We start from the raw sequence: 24473 nt of genomic DNA on the forward strand, positions 1-24473 counted from the left end.
TGGATGTGTGAAACAGAGGGCAGGCCAGGGTGGCCGGATCTCAGAGTACAAGGAGGGGCATGATGTATAAAAGGACTGGAAATGTTAGAAGGGACTAGGGAGTGAGGGGATTTCAAACATCATAGTTTTTATTTGATCACAGAGGTAATAGAAAGATACTAGAATTTGGGGAAATGGAGATGCTACAGACAGACCTACTCTTCAGGAAAATCACTTGAGGACAACTGCATTAAATAAGGTTTGAGTCAAGGAGCTTCCAGTTAAACAAACATTTAATGAGTGCTTACTTTGTACCAGGCATTGGGACAGTATCTCCCATTTCTCTGGTGATTTAATATTTACCAGAAGATTTTCTCCCAACCACCCTGTGAAGCAGATAGTACAAGTATTTGAATTCCTACTTCACAGCTCAAGCTTAGTGAGGTCAATTATATGTTCTGGGACAAACAGCTGCTATACATCAAGAATTTGAACACAACTTTCTCGTTGTTCACTCCATTGGTTATAGTTCTTCTTTACAACTTGACTAATGTTTAATGTGAAGGTATTTCTAGAACCTATATCGGATTGCATACTGCCATGATGGGGAGGGGAGAGGAGAGTAAGAGGGAGAAAATTTGGAACTCAAGGGATTGTGGAACTGAATGTTGTAAACTAAAAGTAAATAAATTAATTTTTAAAAAGAATTTGAACACAAGGCTCCTGAATCCAAGGCCAGTGTGTTTTAAAAAAAATATATATTTATTTACTTTTAGTTTACAGCATTCAGTTCCACGATCTTTTTTACACGTTCTCCTTAGAGAATCCATCAGTATTTTCAAGATGCTACTTAAGTACCTCCTTCTCTACAAAGCTTTTCCTGATGCCCCCACATCCTAGTTCCATCCTGCTCAAGCTACTGTTTATTTGTGTTTATTCACATATGTGTGTTTTTAAATATTTATTCTGTATATGCTTATTATGTGTATGTTGTCTCCTCTAATGGAATGTAAGCTCTTAGACTAGGATAGGGATTATTTCATTTTTTGTCATTGTATCTCCAGCACTTGGCATTGTGCTTGGCACATAGTCACTTACTAAGTAAGTGACTGTTAATTGATGAATGCTGTGTGCCATTCTCTGGAAAAAGAGAAAGAAAAATTTCTCCATTTCTCTTTTGTATCTTCTGAATCCAAGACCAAGTTTCTTTCTGTTTTATTATACTTTCTCCTATTTGTCTCTGATCACAGAGAAAATAATAAGTATTGAAGTAACCAAGCAATGGATTGGACCAATATAAAGCACTCAGGAGGATCCTTTTTTGAGAATTTGAAGTAAACAACTCATCAAAATACTGACACTATGGACAGTCTTCCAGGATATGGAAGTAGTTTTGGGGAAAGAGCCCTTCTTTGCAGCTCTGTTTACGATATGGATTTTGTGAAAACAGGTCTTAGGCAATCTGGGTCCTAATCCTGGTTCTGCTGCTGGCTAGTTATGTGACTTTGTCAAGTCATTTACCCAAATTGCAAAATCTGGGGGGCTTGTGGTCAGCCCTCCTTGTCCTTGACCTTTCTGAAGCTTTTAAAAATTGTTGTCCATCTTGCCCTTCTGGATATTTCCAAAGAGCATCAGAAATTCTCTTGGTTCACCTCCTACCTCATTGTCTCATCCTTATCCCTTCCCTGATCTCTTTGTGTGACTATTCCACAAATCTATCCTTGACCCCATTTTCTCTATTGACTGTTTAGTTCACTTTTATGTTTCCCCTTTTATGAATCTCTACTTTCAGCCTCTCCAGGATTCAGTTCTGCAAAACTTTATTCTGAGCCATAGTCTCTCTTCAGAGCTCCAAATTCATATTGCCAGCCATGCCAACATGGTATCTTTAATTAAATGTCCCCTCAGCATGCCAAGCTCAAAATGGAACTCAGAATCTTTCCCCCAGCCTTGTTCCTCTAACTTTATTAGCTCTGTCCATGGGTGACTGTGGCTCCACATTTCACCCAATCAGTCTCCTGTCTTCTTGAACTTAATCTCCACTCTTCCTTCTCACTAACCTATCATATCCCTTGTGTAAATTAACTTTGCGGCATTTTTTTTTCTTATTTCCCTCTATTATTGCCCTCCGACAAGTCCCTATTGTCACCAACCTGGACTTTCAAAGTAATTTCCACACAAGTTTTCTCAGTCCCATCTTCTCTTTCCAATCCATCCTTCATACCACTTATGGCATCTAATTTCTTGTGCATATATCTTGTCATTTCACAATACTCAACTGTTGCCTTTCAGAAACTATGAAGTCTACTACTTGATAGTCAAGGTCTTCCACAATCAGATACCCCTTACCTTGGCTCATACTGTTCTTCTCTACACATTTTATATTCCAACCAAGCTGCACTACATCCTCTGCCCCTCAAATATGTATTGTACTTACACACCTCTGTAATTTTTTATAGCACTCCCAATGCCTGGAATACCCTCTGCTCCCATCTCAGCCTACCTTTAAAACCCAGTTCAAATGCCAAATCTTCTAGCAAGCCTTCCTTGATTATCCCTTCCCCCTTTGCTTTGTAACTCCACAATAATGTTATCCTATAACATTTTCTGTTGTTGTTGTTCATTTGTTTCAGCCACATCTGATCCTTTGTGACCCTATTTGGGGTTTACTTGGCAAAGACACTGGAATTGTTTGCCATTTCCTTTTCCAATGGTGGATCCATTTTGTCAGGCAGTAAGAGGTTAAGAGACTTGTTTAGGGTCACATAGCTAGGAAGTATCTGAAGCTGGATTTGAACTCAGGTCTTCCTGACTCCAGGCCCAGTGCTCTATCCACTGAGTCATCAGATCCCTCGTAATATCTTGTATTATAGTTATTTGAGTATTTTTGTTATTATTGTGTTGGATTAAGTTATATACTTTTGTTTAGCACATGGAGCTGATAAAGATCTAGGTCCCAGGTTTGGGGCCTGTTAACTTCACCATATTCTAGGGTAATATTCAATATACACCCCTAACTTCAGCCATTTTCTCAAAAACACATGCTCTTTGTCACAAGGGGCATTGGTTACAAAGGTGTCTAAAACAGTCCATCATTAGGTGCCACAGTGGATAGAATTTTGGACTTGGAGTCAAAAATACCTGAGTTCAAATTCTGCCTCTGATACTTTGTTGTGTGACCCTGGGAAAGTCACTTTATAGCTTCAGTCTCATCATCTGTAAAAATGGGGATAATAATAACACCTATCTCATAACATTATTGTGAAGTTCAATAAAATACATATGTATATTTGCAAACCTCAAAATGCTATATATAATTATTAGCTGCTATTACTTCTATAAATATAATTATATATTATATAAATGTAATATAAATGTAAAATAATTGAGCATGCATATCCTTTGTTAGTAGTTCAGTAGCCTACACCCATTTTGAAGGACAGTGCATCTTTGAAACCTTAAGATTAAATCTGCATGTCCATTTCACTTTTACACACACACACACACACACACACACACACATACACACATACACAAACATACACACGTATATGTTATAAGGAGCCTTCCTACCGAACTTTAGAAAGGCACAGAGATCTCATAACCTGAATTATATTCTTTACTTTTAGAGATTTAATTCTGGTCCTTCCTTCCCCAATTTAATTCCTTCCTCCCTCCATGACATTACACCCCACAGAGGTGTGAATGAGGCTTGGTTGCTGCTTTCACTCTTAGCAAGGTTTCTAGTCTGGTTACCTTGGTATTTGCAGCTAGTGTAGAGAAGGGGAGCAGCAGGGTTGCTCCTTGTACTGAAGAACCGTAATCCTATTACACCTACCTTGAATCTTTCACATTAGCTGCCTTTAAAGTGGGGGGATGGATGGAGGTGACTCAATTGACTTTTAAATCCTTAAGGGTCCTACTTCCAAAATCCCCATGTGTAAGTCAAGTAGTAGATTAGGTTCCCTACTAAGAAGGCCCTGGCTGCATTAGAGACCTTGCTACTGAGCCTTGTCCTATAGATATGTCCCCATATGAGGTCTGTACCTTCTAGGTCCCACCATGTCATATGAGATTGACATGCAATTATGTCTCTCATCGGTGATCCTTGGCAGGCCATGAATGTGGGTATTTCTTACTGGATCTCAGATCCAGTGGCTTATTTTTATCATCTTATGGAAAATGAATTAGGAAATGCAAATCTAACTGGATTTCAGTACCATAGTTTTTGGTTTGCATTGAAATTATTGAAGAAATAATGAGACCTAACGTGTATTCTAGCCTGTACAATTCTCCATCTGTCACCACACCCATAAACATCTATATTAAAATGTATCTTAACCCTATTTTCTATTATGGGATATTTTGATTCACCTTTAGTCATATAAAGGTTTTAAAAACATTTTATTACTATCTTTATGCTTTCTATATTACAACAACAGTCAGACAAAACCAACCGATACAGCAGCAGAGTCTTTGTCACATTTGACATTTATAGTTATTTGGCCTTTGGATGCAATGTTGGTCATTGCATTTATTCTGAATTTGATAACCATGTTGTTTTCCTGGTTCTGCTCACTTCACTCTGCATCAATTCATATTAGTCTTCTTGTGTTCCTTTGAATTCTTTATGTTAATCATTTCTTATAACTCCATAATATGCCATTGCATTCATTTATCATCACTCAGAAAATAGTGATTGATATTTCCCATCACACAGAAAATATGATGCCACACAATGCCTAGTTCTCTGAAATTCATAAGAGGCCTTTTTTTTTGTCTTTTCATTTTTCTTTTCTGTCAGTACCTTTGCTCTGTTTATTATTTTCTATATATCCTACAAATAGCTTGTTTGTTTATTCCCAAGTTGATGGGCAGCCACTAGTTCCCAATTCTTTTCTTACCACAAAAAGTGCTTGCTGATCCACAGATTTTTGAGCTGTTTAACTAAGCATTTGAACAATTATTATCTTATCACCTTCCAATTTTTTATGGGTGATCTATGGATCTATGGATAGAACACTGGACCTGGGGTCAGGAAGATCTGTCTTCAAATTTGGCCCCTAGCTATGTAACTCTGGGCAAATCAGTTTCCTTATTTTAAAAATGAGATAATAATAGCACCTACCCAGGGCTATCATGAAGATAGAATGAGATAAGGGGCAGCCAGGTAGCACAGCGAGTAAGAGCACCGGCTCCAGTGTTTGAGAAGACCTGGAGATCGAATCCCGGGCTCAGACACTTAGCACCCACCCAGAAACACCTGGCCGTGTAACCTTGAGCAAGTTACTTAACCCCAATTGCTTAGGGGCGGCCAGGTGGCTCAGCAAGTAAGAGCACTGGCTCCAGTGTCGGGATGACCTGAATCAAATCCAGGCTCAGATACTCAGCACCACATCCAGAAATAACTGGCCGTGTAACCTTGAGCAAGTTACTTAACCCCGATTGCTTTAAAAAAAAAAAAAAGATAGAATGAGATAATCTTTGTAAAGTACTTTGTAAACTTTAAAATGCTATATTACTGCTAGCATAGTTATTATCATCATCATTATTATTATTATTAAACTTATTTTCTTTTCACTTGAGGGTGCATTTCTTTTTCTATCTCTGATTCTGGTATATGTTCTTTCTCAAATCATTATTATTCCTTGTTCATTTTTTCCTGAATATCCCTCTTACTCGTTTCTCCTCCCCTCTGAATAATTCTAGATTCCCCCTTCAGAAGGGAAGGGAAATATTAGGGTTTTTAGAACCATTTTGATCCCTTAAGTCAAATAATGATCATTATTATTTTTATAATTGCCTGATACTGAAGGAGTAACAAAGGATCCCAAGGAATTAGGGTTGCACAAATATACCTCTAGTTAATTATCTCAATTACCTTTTGTGCTATTTCAAGTTTTTATTAATGAAGAAATCATTTCTCTATCCTGAAGTAATCAGCAATGCCATGTGGGGATCTTTCCATGTTGTAGTCTGTGTGTGGAGTCAGGAAGACCTGGGTTCAAATCCAACTTCTCAGACACTAGCAGTGTAACCCTGGGCAAGTCATCTCACCTCTGAGTGCCTCAGTTTCCTTCTCTTGAAAATGAAGGGACAGGAAGTGAAGGTTCCTCAGGTTACCTCCAGTGTAAAATCTATGATTCTTTGGTCCTAAGTGTATTCTTTTCTAAGACAAAGGAAGAGAAGAAGCTGGGTTGTTTCTCTTTTCATTTGATTTATTTCATTTCCTTCCACCAACAAGCATATTTACTTCAACAGTTCTTTTAGGAATTGTAATGGCATAAATCTCTCCCTCTGTTGATTTTAATTTAATGAGAAGACATTCCCAACCACTTTACTGGCTTGTAAATCTATTTCCATAAACAGCATATTTCAGTCCACTCAGATTTTTTTAATGTGCTCTTTCCCTTCATCATTTCCTTTATGCTCTTCCCTTGCAGGCCCAGTCAGAGGACTGTAGATGATCTGGAGATTATCTATGAAGAACTGCTTCACATTAAGGCCTTATCACATCTTTCCACAACAGTAAGTTGTCTTTTCAATTCAGTAACGATTTTTAAGTCAACACAAATGGTCAGGGGACATTGGCTGTCCAGGACTTTCTTCTCATAATATTAATATTTAATTGGTCCTGCTGTTCCTATGTCCTATACAAAAGCGGTGTGCACCAATACAAAGAATAATCAGTAAATGAATAAGCTTGCATTTATTAAGTGCCTACTGTGTGAAAAGCACTGGGCTAGGTGCTAGGGATACAACAATAATGCCACAATTATTACTCTCAAGGAATACATCTTAAATTCTGATGGACAAGACCACAATTACATATATAAGTACATACAGGATAATTACAAATAAACGTGGAGTAGGTCAATGCAAGTTGGAAAAGTATAAATGGAGCACTAAAAATCACGCCTCAAAGGAGCAAATATAATATGATAAAGTTCAAAGCACTCAAAAACTTGATTTTTTTAAAGAGTATAAGTTTCGGGGTGGCTAGGTGGCACAGTGAATAGAGCACTGGCCCTGGAATCCGGAGGACCTGAGTTCAAATTTGGCTTCAGACACTGGACGCAATTACTAGCCATGTGACTTTGGGCAAGTCACTTAGCCCCAAATTGCCTTCCAAAAAAAAAAAAACAAGAGTATAAGTTCCATGGGGGCAGAGACTGTCTTTCTACTTGCCTTTGTATTCCCAGAAGTCAGCACAGTTCTTGGCACACGGAAGTGTTTCATGAATACTATGGACTGGTTTTTAAATTAGCTCTTATAGGAGCTTTAAGAAAGGAAAGCAAAATTAGCCCTGAAGTGGGCAGCAGACTACAGGGCGAGAAAGGTCTATGGACCAAGAAAGCATAAGATTAACTTCACCAGAAAAAAAAAAAACAAATGTAATTTAAATAAGCCTGCCTTTGCTGAATTTTCTTCTCTGTTTCTTTTAGGTGAAACGAGAGCTAGCTGGGGTTCTCATCTTTGAGTCCCATGCCAAAGGAGGGACTGTATGTAAGTGAGGCATCCTTGTTGAAGGTGCTGACTGGTTAGAGATTCTTAAAAGCACACACCCTGAGAAGCTATTTGTGGAGTCTAGTAGCCATTTGGGGGAGAAGGGAGGAGTGGTAATGAAGCTTTTCTATTTTCAGCTCTCAGCTTGAATGATTTCTACCAGTCATTAAGATTCTAAAGCATTTGGCCTACAAGTACTCTCACTTTTTATCCAGACTAGCTACAGAAATTGTGAACGATGCCTAGGACATGGGGGGACTGAGCAAGTTACCCCTATGATTCTTTTATTGTTTTTCCTGTTCAGGTGTGAAAGACTCTTTGTGACTATTTGGGGTTTTCTTGGCAAAGATATTAGAGGGGTTTGCCATTTCCTTCTCCAGCTCATTTTATAGATGAGAAATCTGAGGCAAACAAGGTTAAGTGGCTTGCCTAGGGTCACAGGGTTCGTAAGTGTCTAAAGCAGGATTTGAACCTAGGTCTTCCTGATTTCAGGCGTGGTGCTCTATCCACTGTGCCACCTAGCTGTCCCATGATTCTTCTAGGGAGGGCTCTAAACTAGCTCTTCTTGCTATCTCTGTCAATAACTAACCACTGTAACCTTGATCTCTGGTCATTTTAACTCTCTGAGGCTCTTATTCTTCATCTATAAAATCCTGCAGTTGAAATAGATGGCCTTTAGCTCTGAGAGGTTAAGGGATTTGCCTAGGGTCACACAGATAATATGTGTCACAGGTGGGACTTGTACCTAGGTTGCTTGAATTTTATCCACAATGGAAGGGGTTATCAACTTTTTTCTTTCCTCTATTTTTATGTGAAGGACCCCTAGCTAGTCTGGGGAAGGATAAGGACCACTTCTCAGAATAATGTTTTTAAAGGCATAAACTCCTTTCTAGTTCTAATATTTCGGTGACTCCATAGTTCTCCATTGAAATGATATATAAAACCCTCCCCTCCTCCACATACTTCCACCCTTCTCAGTGTCACAGTTGCCTTGTCTGTAAAGTAGGAATAGTCATATTACTGACCTCACAGGGTGGTTGTGAGGAATGCATATTATAAGCCTCAAAGTGTTAGATAGAGTGCCCCAAAAGTCAGGGCAGTTGAGCTTAAAACTATCCTAAAGCTTTTAGGATACCCTGTATAAATGTGAGCTTTCAAGCCATAAGAACTGAGGCTCATCAAGTGCTTAGAAATCATCTAATCCAAACCTCTTATTTTCCAAATGAGGAAACTGAAGTCAAGGGATGTTATATGATTTTCCCAATTTCACATAGCCACAGTCAGCATTTGAACCCAAATCCTTTAACTCTAAATCCAGTGCCTGTGGAGTCAGGAAGAACTGAGTTCAAATCCGCTCTGGGACATACACTAGCTCTATGACTCTAGGCAAGTCACTTATTCTGTGTGCCTCAGTTTCCTCATCTATAAAATGGAGATAATAATAACAATTACCTCCCAGGGTTGTTGTGAGGTTTGAATGAGACAATAATTGTAAAATGCCTGGTATATAACAAGAGCTAAAAATGTTAGCTCTTATTATTATTGATACCAAAATATAATTTTTTACATTTCCTTCTCAAACTATACATTTTTAAAAAAATTCATTGGAGGATTTTTCCTGCTTTTATGGAAATTAGTGTCCATTTGGAAAATGAAGGATTATTGGTAAACTGACACTTAATAAAAAAATAATGAATGGATGAATAATAGATAAATAGATGAAAAGATAAAGGGCAGAACAAATGGAGAAATGTTTCTGTTCCCTTTATATATCTTATACTTCAGCACATAAAGGACCCATGATTTTATGAGTATGGGTATTCCTTTGAAAACATTTATACCTTTCTGACCTTAACATGACCTGGTGGCCAATCTCTTAACAATGAGCCTCTCTGCACAGGGAAGCTGGCCCTTAAGCAATGACCATACCAGTCTCATTGGTCTACACTTGAAGCATTTCCAGCTTAGACAGAACCTGCTAGGCTTATAGTCTGTGTCTAGAATAAAGATCGGTGAATCATGGTCTCCAGGTCAAATCTGGCACATTTTTGCCAGTTTTTGTAAGGTCCTCTAGTTAAGAAAGGTTTCTACATTTCTAATAAAGTTTTGTTGTATTTTAAAACATACAAAGCATTCTTAGCTCACTAGCTGTACAAAAACAGACAGAGGTAGAATTTGGCCCTCATGCCATAGTTTGACAACCCTTATGCTAGATAAATAGTTATTAAGGGGGAAAATGCCTAGAATAATATTTAAGAATTTATGACTCCCTCCACACCAGGATGAGGTATCAGAGTAGGAGATTAGTGGAAGTCCAGAAACATTTTATTTTAATCTACTTGAATAGGTCAAAGTTTTCTAGTAATGTTTTTTTCTTCTGGAATAAACATATAATGTCAGGGTGTTGATTTAAAAAAAATTATAATTGGATAAGCTGCAATTTTTATTGATATGCTTCTATTATTATTATAAATATTTTCTTTCTTCTCTACTTTTTCTTGCAGTGTTTAACCAGGGTGAAGAAGGTACCTCCTGGTATATTATCCTAAAAGGATCAGTGAATGTAGTCATTTATGGCAAGGTATTTTTCCCCCTTTTTGAAACCTTAATATGCTCCATTTGCTGCTGTAATTGTAAGAATTAACACTAAAGTACTAGCATTGAGCTTGCAACAACACTGTTATCTGATTTAATAAAGAGAATATAGTTTCTCTTATAGAAATGATCCCACTTTATCATAGTGCTGTATGGTATTATCTTTTCTGGTGCTCTCCTCCCTGTTGATTATAGTGTATGATTTTCTTAAGGTAGGTCTAGACCATGTGAATATAACTCAATGTGGTTTCATCTGTTGGAGAAAGCTAATCTAAAACAATGCAGAAAGGAAAATGAAACTGAATTCTTATGACACACCCTCCCTCAGGCACCCTGAGATAGGTAGAACCCAGCAAAATGCACCTCTGTTCTTGTGGTTTGAGCACCAGATGGACTAGGGAGGCTCTGGGGGGTGGGTTTGGGGGCAGCTATCCTTCTCTAAAAGTCCCTTTAGAATCGTCCATTGTGTTTAGGGAGTGGTGTGCACCCTACACGAGGGAGACGACTTTGGGAAGTTAGCCCTGGTCAACGATGCACCACGAGCGGCCTCCATTGTTTTACGAGAAGATAACTGCCATTTCTTAAGAGTGGACAAAGAAGATTTCAACCGGATCCTAAGGGTGAGTGAAGAGCAGGCCCCTGACAATGGGGAATCCTATCTTTGTATGGTCACGAGGGACTCCTTTCCCTACAAAATACATGTATATTTTGAATCCAGATGCTTATACTTTGATAAATTAACACTCTGGGAACAAATCTCTGTTATGAGAAATTCAATCACACTTTGAAAAAGAGAGAAGAACAGATTTAGAAAGATAAAGCAGAATGGCATAGTGGAAAGATCACTGAACCACCAGATCATAAGTGGTCAGGATTAAAATCCTGCCTCTGTCACTTAAAATACTACATACTCAGGCCACATGTGGCCTGGAGGCCACAGGTTCCCAACCCCTGAGTATGTAGTAGTATGGGCAAGTAACTTAACCTTTCTGGTTAACTTACCTCACCTGGAAAAGAAGGTGCTCAATGCAGGATATTTGAATCAAATGAAGAGAGAATGTATGGGTGTTTGTTAGTCATCATGTACCATCTGTCACTGTGCCTAGCCTTCCAGAGCTTGTGTTCCCTGGGATTACCAACACGTAATGATGAGGTACTTTAGTGGAGCAGGCTATTTGATTCATGTGAATATAAAAAACCCTTTGTGAAATATTAATTTGATGTGTTTAGTTGCGTTTGGAACATATATGTGTATGTGTGTGTGCATTTAAATAAGAAACTTCCAAGGTCCCTTCCAGTTATAGATTTCTAATCCTACAAAAGGGCAACAAAGGAGACCAAAGAAATGAAATTCTCACATAGTAAGAAGCAACAGCATATAGTCAGGAATATACTAGAACCAATATGAACTGTCATGAGAGAGAGCTGACGGTTAAATTTTCAGTGTGAGCATTTATATTTCCACAATCAGCAAAGGTTACAAATCAGAGATTGATTTATTATTTAGTTGACTGTCTAGAAGACTTAAGAAAGCTATGAGGAAAATGTTAATAGTGCAGATGAAACTTAAAAGTGTGTCCTGCATACATCTTCCCCCTTAGAGTGTCACTTGTTAAATATTGACCAATACACCCACCCCTACATTTATTTCATCATCGTCATCCTCAACATCATCACCATCATCATCATAGTACTTTAAGGCTTACAAAGCACTTTGCAAATGTTATCCCAATTTAGCCTCACAACAATCCTGCAAGGTATTACTATCCCCATTTTACATATGAGGAAACTGAAACTAAGAGGTTAAATAGGTTAGAGCTCAAGGTCTAACCCAGTGCTTGAAACCTGTACTTTATGCTCCTTTCCCCATTGGGTAGGGACCCTTCCTTCCTCATCCCCTTTCTGTATCTCAGTGCCCTGTTTTCTAACTCTTTTCCTCTCATGAATATTAGAAAGCACCTGATATGAGGTAATTCTGCCTTCATCCTTACCATTCTCTCTACTCAGTACGTCATTCCCTCCAGTGCAGGACTCAGGACCTTCCTGATTTCTCTCCCTTCTATTATTAAACCCAGAATTAATCTGCTCTTCATTATTTAGGTCAGAAGCTCTTAAACTGAGATCTATTCACTTGACTTTTCTTAAAAAACAGCTTGATGGGGTGGCTAGGTGGCACAGTGAATAGAGCACTATGACCTTGGAGTCAGGAGGACCTGAGTTCAAATCCTGCCTCAGACACTTAACATATACTAGCCATGTGACCTTGGTCAAGTCGCTTAACCCCAATTGCCCTACCCTTCCCCCTCCAAAAAGGCAAAAAAAAAATAGTTTGATAACTATTTCAATAAAAATATATTTCCTTTGTAAACCTGTATATTTTATGTTATGCAAAAACATTATTCTGAAAAGTGGTTGGTTAGCAGTCAGTCAACAAATACTAAGCTCCAACTGTATTCTAGATCCTCTGCTAAACACTGGTTAAACGTCTTCCCAGAATACTAAAGGAGGCCATTTGTGTTTTCTTAACGCAGAAAGGGTTAAGAGCAACTGACTTAATGATAGGGACCAGGGCAGCAGTGAGACACAGACTTTCCTAGAGTCACAGAGCTAGTAGGTGACATATCTGCTTTGTAGATGGTACTTTATCCACTATTCTGGAACACAAACTTTTTTTTGTCTTGGACCCCTCTGGCAATTTGGGGAAGCCAATGGACCCCCTTCTCAGGATAGTATATTAATGCATAAAATACAAGGGCTTGTAGAGGAAACAAATAAGTAAAATATAGGGATCAAAATATTTTAAAAGCAAATTCATGAATCCCAAGTGAAGAACCCTTGCACTATGATGAACTGCTTTTCCTTTATCATCCATACCAAGTTAATTGGATGTGAGTCTCTACCAAAGTCCTGCTCCACTCTAAAGTGCCTCATCATTACATGTTGGCAATCCCAGGGAACACAAGCTCTGGAAGGCTAGGCACAGTGACAGATGGTACATGCTGACCAACAAACGCCCACACATGCTCTCTTTATCAGCAAGTTGGTCACTAACTAATGCAATTATGGGCAAATAGCTGCCTATTACACAGGGGGGTGAGAGGTGGTGAGGTAGGGATAGGGGGCAGTTAAGAATCAGTTTTTAGCTGGTCCTGTTGGTATTCTCAGTTTGGACAGCTAGGTGGCACAGTGGATAAAGCACTGGGCCTGGAGTCAGGAAGACTCATCTTCCTGAGTTCAAATCCAGCCTCAGACACTTACAGCTGTATGACCTGGGCAAGTCACTTAACCCTGTTTGCCTCAATTTCCTCTTCTGTAAAATGAGCTGGAGAAGGAAATGGCAAACCCCTCCAGTAATTCTACCAAGAAAACCCAAAATGGAGTCTTCATGATATGACTGAAAATGACTGAACAACAACATTCTCATTGTGAGATCATTGCATATCAACCAGTGAGTCAATATATTGTTTGGTATTAGAAGCCCTAAGTTCCAATCCTGACTCTGCTATTTACTACCTGTGTGACCTTTGGTAAATCATTTAGCTTCTCAGGGCCTCAGTTTCCTCATCTGTAAAATGAGAGATTGAGCTAGATAGCCTCTAACGTCCCTTCCAGCTCCATAGCAAGGATGCTCATAAGCACCAGTTGAGTGTCTGAAGAGTTTCAATTGTGTTTGTCATTTTCTAAGTGAATGGCAGCATTGGTATGTGATGTGATTTGTATTTCTAGGATGTTGAGGCGAACACAGTAAGACTTAAAGAACATGACCAAGATGTCTTGGTGTTGGAGAAGGTCCCAGCAGGAAACAGAGCTTCTAATCAAGGAAACTCACAGCCTCAGCCAAAGTATGTTTTCATTCAACCCTACAATTGCCAGGCAGTGATTAACCTTTGCACGTGGTATCATCATCTCTATAACAGCATATTCTCCTCAGTAGAAGACCAACAGACATGTCACTTTTGTTTTTAATATGATAGACTGAGTTACACATCTTGTAAAGTATAATGTTATCAATTTCTGACCACATATGAGGTCTAATGCTATCTGAAATCATTCTCTAAAGAATATTGCCTTAGACTAAATCTCTCACTCTTTTGCCATACTTTAGAGAGATAGCTTTAAAGAAGAAAACAGGAGAGAAGGAAGAGAAGAAAGGGTATCAATCATCTAAGAGGGCCAGTAGGTCCCTGCACAATAGGAAGAAATGAGGTTTGGCTTAGAAATTTGGGAATGCAAAGAAGAATTATTGCTTTGTCAACAGAATGGATGACTAGAATTAGAATTCAGTCTAGCTGAGCATGGGACAGTAGGTGTGATTTTTGCAAACACCCACTTGCCTGTTAAATTCAAAACTGCATTTGATTTTTATTCCTCTGACCCTCTATCTGACTCACAATCTCTTAAAAATAATCTGTTTTAGTTCTGCTTTTATCTGCATCTTCCTACACAAGATGTCTATCAAATGTATTTGCTTTGTGGGGTTATAAGATATGTTTAGTTTCCTTAGTACACTCTAGAAACATGTTTTTATAGAATCTTAAATCATTCCTTCAGAAATTGAAAAGACATATTCTAATATGGAGATTAGTATTAAATTTCTGAATGAAAGCAAATTCATGCAATAAATAGGAGAAATATCACCAAATCCTGACCAGATCAGAGGGAATGAATTGCAAGTATTTCCATAGGTACATTGAATAAGTAGGGACCATAGAGTCACAGAATGCTAATAATTAGAAGGAACTTTCAAGGTCATCTAGTGTTACCTCCTCATTTGTAAGATGAGGAAATGGAGGCTTAATGAGATAAAACTTTGCTTGGTCCCTCAGTAGAACCAGGACAAAAAGGGGAAATCCATATTTTTGCCAAAACAAAAAATCAACATAAAAACCTATCTTCAAGCCTTCTCTGATGCATGTAAGCCATTATAATGCATTATAATAGCACTACTAGGATGTAAAAATGCCAGTATAATTTTATTTTTTAATATTAGGAGTAATATAGGAGTCATTTCTACATTATGGATATCTGTGCAGTTAAAGTACCAGCCTGTTAAAACAAAGATAAAAGTCCATATCAGACTCAAAAAGTAAAAATGAGAAGCTATGGTATGTACTTGAGGCAATTCCAACCTGACTTATTATCTGTTGATTCCCTCAGAATGGGAAATGGATAAAAGAAAAGACATTGGCACCACTATTATGTTTCCTAAGCAAGTTTAACCAATGTAATCAGTTGCCACAATGAGGAAGCTGAAGGAACCCAACTTGATTTCCTTGTTAAGCAGAGAGATACTACAGTCAAGAACACCAAATTAGGGTAGACATGCATTTATACAATTTTATGGAGAAGGATGGTGAAACAATATCAACAATATTGTTTCATAAAATAGCGAGGGGAAATGGAGTGAAAATCAGATTTGCTAAAATCTTGATGGGAGTAAATTTAGCACATGTTCCTCCTCGACAATGAGAGATAAGACTGGAAGAAGAACAACAAACAAATGAAATATAGAAAAAATCTGTAAAGATTTTTATAACAAACCCTTTTCTCCATCAATTACAGTGGAGCCACCACATTTGGACTCTAACATCACAGTCCCTGATGTGCTTCATGAAATGGCAATAAAGAAAAGAAAGATGAGAAGAATGGCTGGACTAGACCAAGTTTACAGACAGGAGGTCTGTGCTGAAGATTTCATAATTTTGAGGTTGTTAGGTAATGATTCTAAAAGTATTTAAAAGAGGGGAGAATAGCAGAGGTTAAAATCTGACTTTTTTAAACTATGACTTAAAAATTGATCAAGAGAAGATTAATAACAACTCAACCATTTGCCTCTTTTGTCATCTCTACAAAGTTTTCAGGAGAATATATGTACACCAAGGAAATACTTGATGAATGAATGAGAAGGGAATAGGCAGGCTTTCATAAATAATATTCTATAACAGACATTTTTATAGTCATACATTTGACTGAGAGTTGTAAAAAAATACAGAATCTACTATTTATTTCTTGTTGATTATAAAAATGCATTTGACTTTATATGGAAAAACTCCACCTTAAAGGCTGTCCTCAAAAAATGTCTTTCAGGCATATATCAGAATCATACAAGATTACTTGAACTACATAACATCAGAAATAACTTTGATAACCCACTGGTTATTAATATCAAGCAAGGTATGAAACAGGGAGATGGTACTCACGATGTGTATCTACCACTGTCATGGACAGAGGATGTTTACTACAGAGTCCAAATGGAAGAGGGATTCCTGAGATGAGGAGGTACTCTGGGTGTTCCCATTTGTGAATCCCATTGAATTAATTATATCTTGCAGAGCCTCTTCGGGAAAAGTCACAGTGATTCCCTAAAGAGTTCAGTGGAACCATGCACATAGGGAAAATAAAGTGAATAAAGATTGCCTATTGTCCAGAATGACATTCATTTGGTTGGACATTGATAGAGCTGTTCCACCAGTATGTATATAATAGACAGATGCATTGCATATGCAGGCCTAAGAGGACAGCAGGCTAAATCGCCTTTGGAAAATTGCACAAATCCTTTACAAAGGTAAAGGATAGGCAACCATATGGCACAGCAGATAGAGTGCCAGTCCTAGAGTCATAAAGATTTATCTTCCTGAGTTCAAATCTGGCCTCAGATACTAAATGTTTGACCCTAGCCAAGTTACTTGTTTGCCTCAGCATAGAAATCAGGCCTCCAAGACAGGAAGACCCACTTCTGACACAAATTACTGTGTAATGCTGGGCAAATTGTTTAACCTCTCAGGACTCTGTGATACTCTCTATAAATTGCAGAGAAGGTGCCAACTTATGTTTATAGAGGAAATGTCCTCTGCCAAGAATTTCTTATATGAGTGAAATCACAGGTCCAGGCCCTGTTCTTATCCTTTTAATAATCTCAACCTTCCCCAAGAAACAAAGGTCTATCTTATAAATAATGGTATTCCTCCAATGATTCTGTATGACTGCAAATCATATGATGTCAAAGAATTAAAGCTGAGAGTCACCCAAAGGGCAATGGAGAGGTACACGAAGGGCTTGAGCAGACTGAAATACGTTAAAAATGAAGAAATATTCAAGAGAAGTGGGGTGAAGGACAGTCATCAGAAAGATACCTGACTGAGAAGGAAGAGCTAATCATGTGACAAGAGCACAAGATAATTGATGAACAGGCCAAATGTTCCACTGGTACACATGCAACATCAAGAGATATTGAGGAAGGAGCCAACCTAGAACACTGGGCAAACCCCTTTTGGAGGATTTATGGAAACATATAGATCTAAGGGTCATGTAGGTTGAGAAGATAGCATGGGTGTCTGTCTGCGCTTTTGGAGGGAATCCACAGATCTTCTGAGATCACAGATCCATCAGAATGTCAAAACATTTTATGGCCTGTACCTTCTTTGCCTTCAAGAAGTCCTTACCCAATTACAGTCTTTGAATGAGTCTCAACCTCCCAGAGGATTAAAAGCAACAATACATTTCTAGTTTCAATGTTGGGGCACCTGCCAGTGATTTTCTTCAATCCTAAAAATGAAATTGAACCAATTATCCAAGATATTTTTACATTCTAGTGTGTTCTTTTGTGATGTTCCTAATGTCATAAGAAACCTTATAGGTTGACCTGAAACACTTGGGTTCAGATCCTTCCTCTGACTCTAGTTGTATTGTCAAGAATGAGTCACCTCAAAATCTCTGAGCCTCAATTTACTCTTCTAAAAATGAGGATATTAATACCTGCATATTCTATCTCACACTACTGTGACACTAAAGGAGCTAATACATGTAAATGGCTTCCCAAATGTTAAGCTTTAAAGTGCTATGTAAATGTCAGTCATCCTCATGGCTCAACCCCTGCTCTCATGTGGCCATCTTTCAATTATTTATGCTATTGGAGGGGAACCGTAGAGTAGAGCTTCTGAAGTAATAGGTAATACAAAATTATATTTATTTTTATAATAAATAGCATTAATTTTTTCCTATACCTTTAAAATTTCCCTCCCAATTTATGATTTTGGTCTGTTTTATGTAGTGTCAGTTTTCTTCTGTTTTATAATTACCTTGCATTCTCAAAACTCATACCAGCTAATAGTGAGAAAAGCCATTCAGAAGGAGCCAGTGTGGAATAAAAGAATTCCTCTAAATCACCCACATGTGGATATTCCAAAACTGATCTGGCTAATGTCTTCTCTTCTCCTCCAAACCTCTGCATTGAATTGCCTGAATTGTACTGGTACTTAAATGTGTTATTGCATCACCCTCTAGACATCCTTGATCTCTTAGTTCTCAATCTTCTAAAGTCTGGTTTTTCTCCAGGTTCTTTTAATCCTTGCAGTCCACGAGTTTGGGTTTTGGGGGAAAGAATAATCAATCAGAAAATCTGCTTCAAATCGTTTCCCCATTGCCTTTTGCTGTGTGTGGTTTGTCGAATCACTATCTCTCTGTAAAGTGAGAGACTATTGAATTAAAGTTTGATAAGGTTCTTTGAGGTTCTCCAATTTAAAACATCTTTAATATACCATGAATTATTATACAACATTTTTTTGTGCTTTGAAAAAAATACTAACCACTTTTTTTTCTTCTCCAGGTACACTGTGATGTCAGGGACACCTGAGAAAATTTTAGAGCATTTCCTAGAAACAGTGCGCCTTGAGCAACCTTTAAATGAAGCAACAGGTGTGTGTTTTCATAATTAGATACATCTATTATAAATGTTTATAGTGTAAACAGGATGGGTTTGAACCAGAGTTCAGTCTGATCTTTATAAGCCTGACTGGAATGTCAGTGTTAAGTGGAATGGTAGAGATCTCTCTCTTGCTTCTCTAGTACCCACTTCTCTCCCTCCCTCCTCCTCATGATACTTACAGGCTACCTAGATTTAAACCATGCATGTGAGGGGTTGCCTTAATTCAAGATTTGCTCTAATCAGTATGTTTTTTTTTCTTTTTGGAGGGCAATTGGGGTTAAGTGACTTGCCCAAGGTCACACGGCTAGTTTTTGTGTTAAGTGTCTGAGGCTGGATTTGAACTCAGGTCCTCCTGACTCCAGGGCTGATGCTCTATTCACTGTGCCACCTAGCCGCCCCCAGCAGTATGGATTCTTAGACAGCATGTAAGAAATCTCTCAGTGGGATGGGCCAGGCCCCTATGTATGTTGCAGAGGATGAAGATATTCTCAACATTGAACTAACAGTTTGAAATTAGGAAATTTTGTCTTTTCTTCGTTACCAGCTTTGCTAAGTGGCTCTGTTCAAGCTACTTAATCTCAAGTCTTTGGCCAAGAGGAGTCTACTTCTTAGGGAACATGGAAAAATGGGAATTTGGAGTCAGAATATCTGAGTTAAAATGTGTCTATTCAACTTACTACCTGGGTGACCTTAGGCTAATCATCTGACTTATTAGAGACTTGATTTCCTCACCTGCAAAATGAGAGGGTTAAAGTAGATAATTTCTCAGGTCCTTTCCACTTCTATGATCCTGTGAGTTCATATTTGTTTCAAAGAACATTAAATTCTATGAATGAAAGTTATTTGCTAAATATAATAGGCTTGTTTCAAAGCTCTTTATGGTTACAAAGTACACTTCCACAATTAACTTTGCCAACATCCTTTCATGATGACCTATTATTATTATTGTTTAACTGCTCAAAACATCCTTATCACTTCTTATTTTCCTCTCCTATTCCATTTTCCAATTTTGTAGGTGGATGCCCTGACCCTCCATTTATACAAGTTAAGGAGGGAGTAATGGGACAGGAAAAGCATACCTGCTGGATCCCAGACCACATAACCTACTAAATAAATCTAATCAGGATAACTCAATTATCAAAGATGTGTAGGTCAATACTTCAAAATGTTATGATTTCATCAGAGTTCTCTTGGTGCCCCCAAACCATTGATGAGAATTATACTCCCTCTATAGCTTACTTACAACATGGTCTTCCAAAGTTGCTCTGAAAAATATATTACGCTAAAACACAACCTGATGCTGATCTGAATTAGGCTGGTACTTGCACACCCAATCCATCACCAAACCTGACCTCTGAACCTTTCCAGCATGGTAAAGTCTGCTGTAGCTTGTGCTCCACTGATGCAGCTTTTGAGAATCCTGTAGGATGACCTCCATGTCAGGAGGAGGTATTAGAGTGGGTAGGATATTAGTGGCATTTCAGTTACGTGTCCATAAAATGCTACAACCTTTTTCACCTCTAATTTGGCTTCTTTGTGTATGTATGTATGCATGCATGTATTTATGTATGCATGAATGCATGTGTGTATACTCATTTATGTGTGTGTGCTGGAGAGATTTTTATTTGTGTGCACACATTCATATATACACATATATAAATACTTGTATGCACACACATATACATGTGTATGACAGTATATATGTGTCTGGGATGGGGGGCATGCAACTAGGTAGCACAGTATAAATTGTTGGACTTGGGAGTACGTATGACCTGAGAGCAAACCTGGTCTCACATACCAGTTATTTGACTCTGGGCAAGTTACTTAACCTCTTCTACCTCAGTTTCCTCATTTATAAAAACTTGTATTATAATAATAACAACACTTACCTCACAGGGTTTTTATGGGGATTAAAAGGAGATAATACACATAAAGCTCTTTGCATACCTTGGATTGCTATATAAATGTCAGTTTTTATTCTTAGCTATTATTTATGTTTATTTGATTGTGTCATTGGTTTCATGGGTATGTCTATATCTTTCAGTTTGATACAAGACACAGGCCTTTCCATAATTTGAATATTGACTGAAAATAAAGTTTCTGTTTACATTGGCAAGCACCTTATCTAAGAAAAAATCTGTAAGGTTTTTACTGTCTATGAAAAGAAAACAGTGCCTTTCCTTTTAAGGTCTCCTCTGAAGGGATTGTTCTTTTAAGGAAACTTAATTTTACTGGCTTTTGAACAGCAAAGACTAGAAGTCAAGAAATCAATCTATTTTGTGGCTGTTACATAGATCATTATTCTTGCCTCTGACCAAAGAAAAGATACACAATGTTCGGATTCATCCTTCCAAAGTAAAGGAAATGCTACATAAAGTACAGTTGCCCTGATTTAACATTTCAGTATCTTTTTTTCTGGGAAGTCTCTGGTCTTAGGCCAGCGTTACAAGTAGTTAAACAATATAGGGAAATTTATGCACCAGAGTTATTCCTAAAAGAAAGACCTATATATAACAAATATGTGCCCCAAATGCACCAAAGAACTGGCTTAAGTAGTGGGACAAACTGACATTCATTCATTAAGTCAGTCAATATTATTAAATTATAAGCAATTATTAAATACCTACTGTGTGCCAGGCACAAACATTTATCAAGTCCCAAGCGATATCTGACAAATGAAAATGAGCCTTTTTGTATTTTTTTTCACTGTGGTTTGTCAGTTTTTTAACTTTGTGTCAATATTCATTCATTTAATTATTTTGATGTTTTAAAACTGTCTGACCTGAGAAACAGAGTACCATTGTATTCCATTCACACAAAGCAAGAAGCCTATTCACTAATCAGACAATAATTTTGAATACACAAATAATAATAATAATACCAAATATGAACTCTACTTTTCTTTTTCCCGTCTTCCTCTTTTGCTTTTATGGTATTGTCTGGATTTACATAAAGAAAAATTATAGGGGCAGCTAGGTGGCACAATGAATAGGGCACCGGCCCTGGAGTCAGGAGGACCAGAGTTCAAATCTGACCTCAGACAATTAACACTTACTAGCTGTGTAACCTTGGACAAGTCACTTAACCCCAATTGCCCTGCCTTCCCCCCTCCAAAAAAAAAAAGAAAAATTATTTATTCATCATTTCAACTTTGGCCTAGATTAGATAATAAAATTTATGGATATTGTACAGTTATTCAGCACAGAGACTTAATACATGTTGGATTGATTTCCTGATGCTCTTACACATTTTCTCAGTGATCCCATTACCTTGCATGGATTCAATTTACATCTCTATATACAGGGAGTCCCAAAAGTCTTAATGCAGTTTTAGATTCTGATAGCCTAAAACTACAGTAAGACATTTGAGACTCTCATTCATATTTACACATTTATACACACATATGTATGTATATGCATGTATATATATAATGCATATACATGTATATGTGTATATGTATTGTGTTATGCCTCAACTGTGAGTTAACTGAGCCTTTTGTTTTTAGTAGGTTCTTTTTTTTTTCCTTTTTTTTGGAGGGGGGCAATTGGGGTTAAGTGACTTGCCCAAAGTCACATGACTAGTAAGTGTTAAGTGTCTGAGGCTGTATTTAAACTCAGGTTCTCCTGACTCCAGGGTCGGTGCTCTACTCACTGCTCCACCTAGCCGCACCTTTTAGTAGGTTCTTAATAAACACTTCATAGATTTGGGGGAAGTTGAGCTTAAGACAGTGCAAGGAAGGTATTTTTTTTTTCTACTTTGAAAGGTTCTATTTGTCAGTGTTAGAGCTATCCTTGCTGACATGGAGATAATTCCAGAAATAGACCTTTTTCTTGGATTCTTACCACATATTTCTCTTCTAAGACTTCAGGGATTTAATGGAGCATGCAGTATCTAGATCACATTTAGAGAATGAGGAGAACTTAGAGGTCATCTAGTTCAACCTGCTCCTTTTAAAGATGAGAAAATTAGGGTCTAGAGAGGTTAAGTGACTCATCCATTTTCAAAGAACTTTTAACTTACGAACTCAGGTATCTACTCAGTATGTGCCTGACTCCAAGTCCAGCACTTTATCCACTCTGCCTACTACACTGTAAAAAAAATAGTGCACATGATTTATGCAGAAAAGTATAGGAAGATTTACATGAACAGATACAAAGCTAGGATTTGAACCCAGGTCCTCTGACTCTAAATCCAGAACTTTCCCCACTGTATCACATTGCCTCCTCAATTCTTTGGCATCAAATGTAGGAGATCGTTTTAGGGTTCTAAACATTCTTCATCTGACCAAATGGCTTTGGAGGGTTAGTGAGGGGTTAGAAGGAGGTCAGTGTTACAGATAAGGGATTGGAAAGATAAGGAGTAACATATCATAGGCATTTAAGACTCAGTATGTCCAAGATGTAATTACTCATCCTCTTCTCAAAACTACTCTTTCCAATCTTGTAAATAAGGGGTTAGGAAAGAGCAGTACAGGAATTGTAGAAAGACAGGTTCACTAATGCACTACCGGAGGGGCAATGAATTGGTCCAATCAGTTGGAGCCATTTGGAATTATGCAGAAGTGACTAAAATAGTCATAATCTTTGACCCACAGATCTCACTGCCTCAGGGAATAATAATCCTCAGGGAATTTCATGACAAAAATAAAGCTCCTCTATGTGCCAAAATATTTATAGCAGAATTTTTTATAGTAGCAAAATATTGGAAATAAAAAGTAGATGGCTATTTTTTTTGAAAATGGATTGTTGATGACGATGATGATGATGACAATGACAAAGATGATTAGTTTACATTAATATAGCACTTTAAGGTTTTCAAAGTACCTTATAAATACTATGTAATTTTATCCTCATAACAGCCTTGGAAGTTTTCTTCTTGTTGTTCAGTCATTTCAGTCATTGTCCAACTCTTCATGACCCCATTTGGGGTTTTCTTGGCAAAGATATTAGAGTGGTTTCCCATTTCCTTTTCCAGCTCATTTTACAGATGAGGAAACTGAGGTAAACAGTGTTAAGTGACTTGCCCAGAGTCACACAGCTCGTAAGTGTCTAAGGTAGAATCTGAACTCACAAAGGTGAGTCTTTCTGACTGCAGGTCCACCATTCTATCCACTGTGACATCTAGCTGCCCTGTGAAATATGGGAGGTCGATTCTATTATTATCCCCATTTTACATATGAAGAAATCAAGGCAGACAGATTAAGGGTCTTGCCCAGCATAAAATTACTAGCAAATGTCTGAGATCAGATTTGAACACAGGTCTTCCTGATTCCTGACTTCCTTTATCCATTGTGCCTACCGCATTATAAAAAATAATGCATATGATGAATGCAGAAAAGCATAGGGAGACTTACATGAACAGATGAAAAGTGAAGTAAGCAGAATCAAGAAAACTACACATGAGAACTATAATAATGTGAATAGAAAAAACAATGACAAAATTTAAACTGAAGGCTCTGACAGTTTATAATGACCAAGCCTGGCCCCAAAGAAGCGATAGGAGAATGAATGTTCTTTCTTTCTTGCAAAACTGGAGGACAATGAGTATGAAATACTGTACATGATGTTGGACTTGAATGATATGTTAGTTTTGCTAGGCTGTTTTTTCCTCTCTTTTAATTTGTTCTTATGGAAAATAGTTGCAAGGGGGAAGGGAAGGAATATGTTGGGAAAATTAAGTGACATAAAAA

The 24473-nt window shown here is 37.8% G+C and overlaps 1 protein-coding gene across 10 annotated transcripts in view; it reads left to right on the forward strand.

Annotated features, from left to right (window-relative positions):
- The window catches only part of RAPGEF4 (Rap guanine nucleotide exchange factor 4), a 350706-nt gene that overhangs the window by 252500 nt on the left and 73733 nt on the right, over positions 1–24473 (forward strand). For all 10 annotated transcript variants that reach the window (XM_069068411.1, XM_069068412.1, XM_069068413.1 and 7 more), the window contains 6 exons: positions 6423–6507; positions 7425–7485; positions 9990–10066; positions 10554–10700; positions 13807–13922; positions 18686–18774. In XM_069068411.1, the coding sequence (XP_068924512.1) occupies positions 6423–6507; positions 7425–7485; positions 9990–10066; positions 10554–10700; positions 13807–13922; positions 18686–18774 (575 nt within the window). The remainder of the gene's footprint in view (positions 1–6422; positions 6508–7424; positions 7486–9989; positions 10067–10553; positions 10701–13806; positions 13923–18685; positions 18775–24473) is intronic.

This window comes from Petaurus breviceps, unplaced genomic scaffold, assembly GCF_028583685.1.
Source record: "Petaurus breviceps papuanus isolate PSGF00001 unplaced genomic scaffold, PetGlider_PUasm1.0 90763, whole genome shotgun sequence".
Taxonomy (NCBI): domain Eukaryota; kingdom Metazoa; phylum Chordata; class Mammalia; order Diprotodontia; family Petauridae; genus Petaurus; species Petaurus breviceps.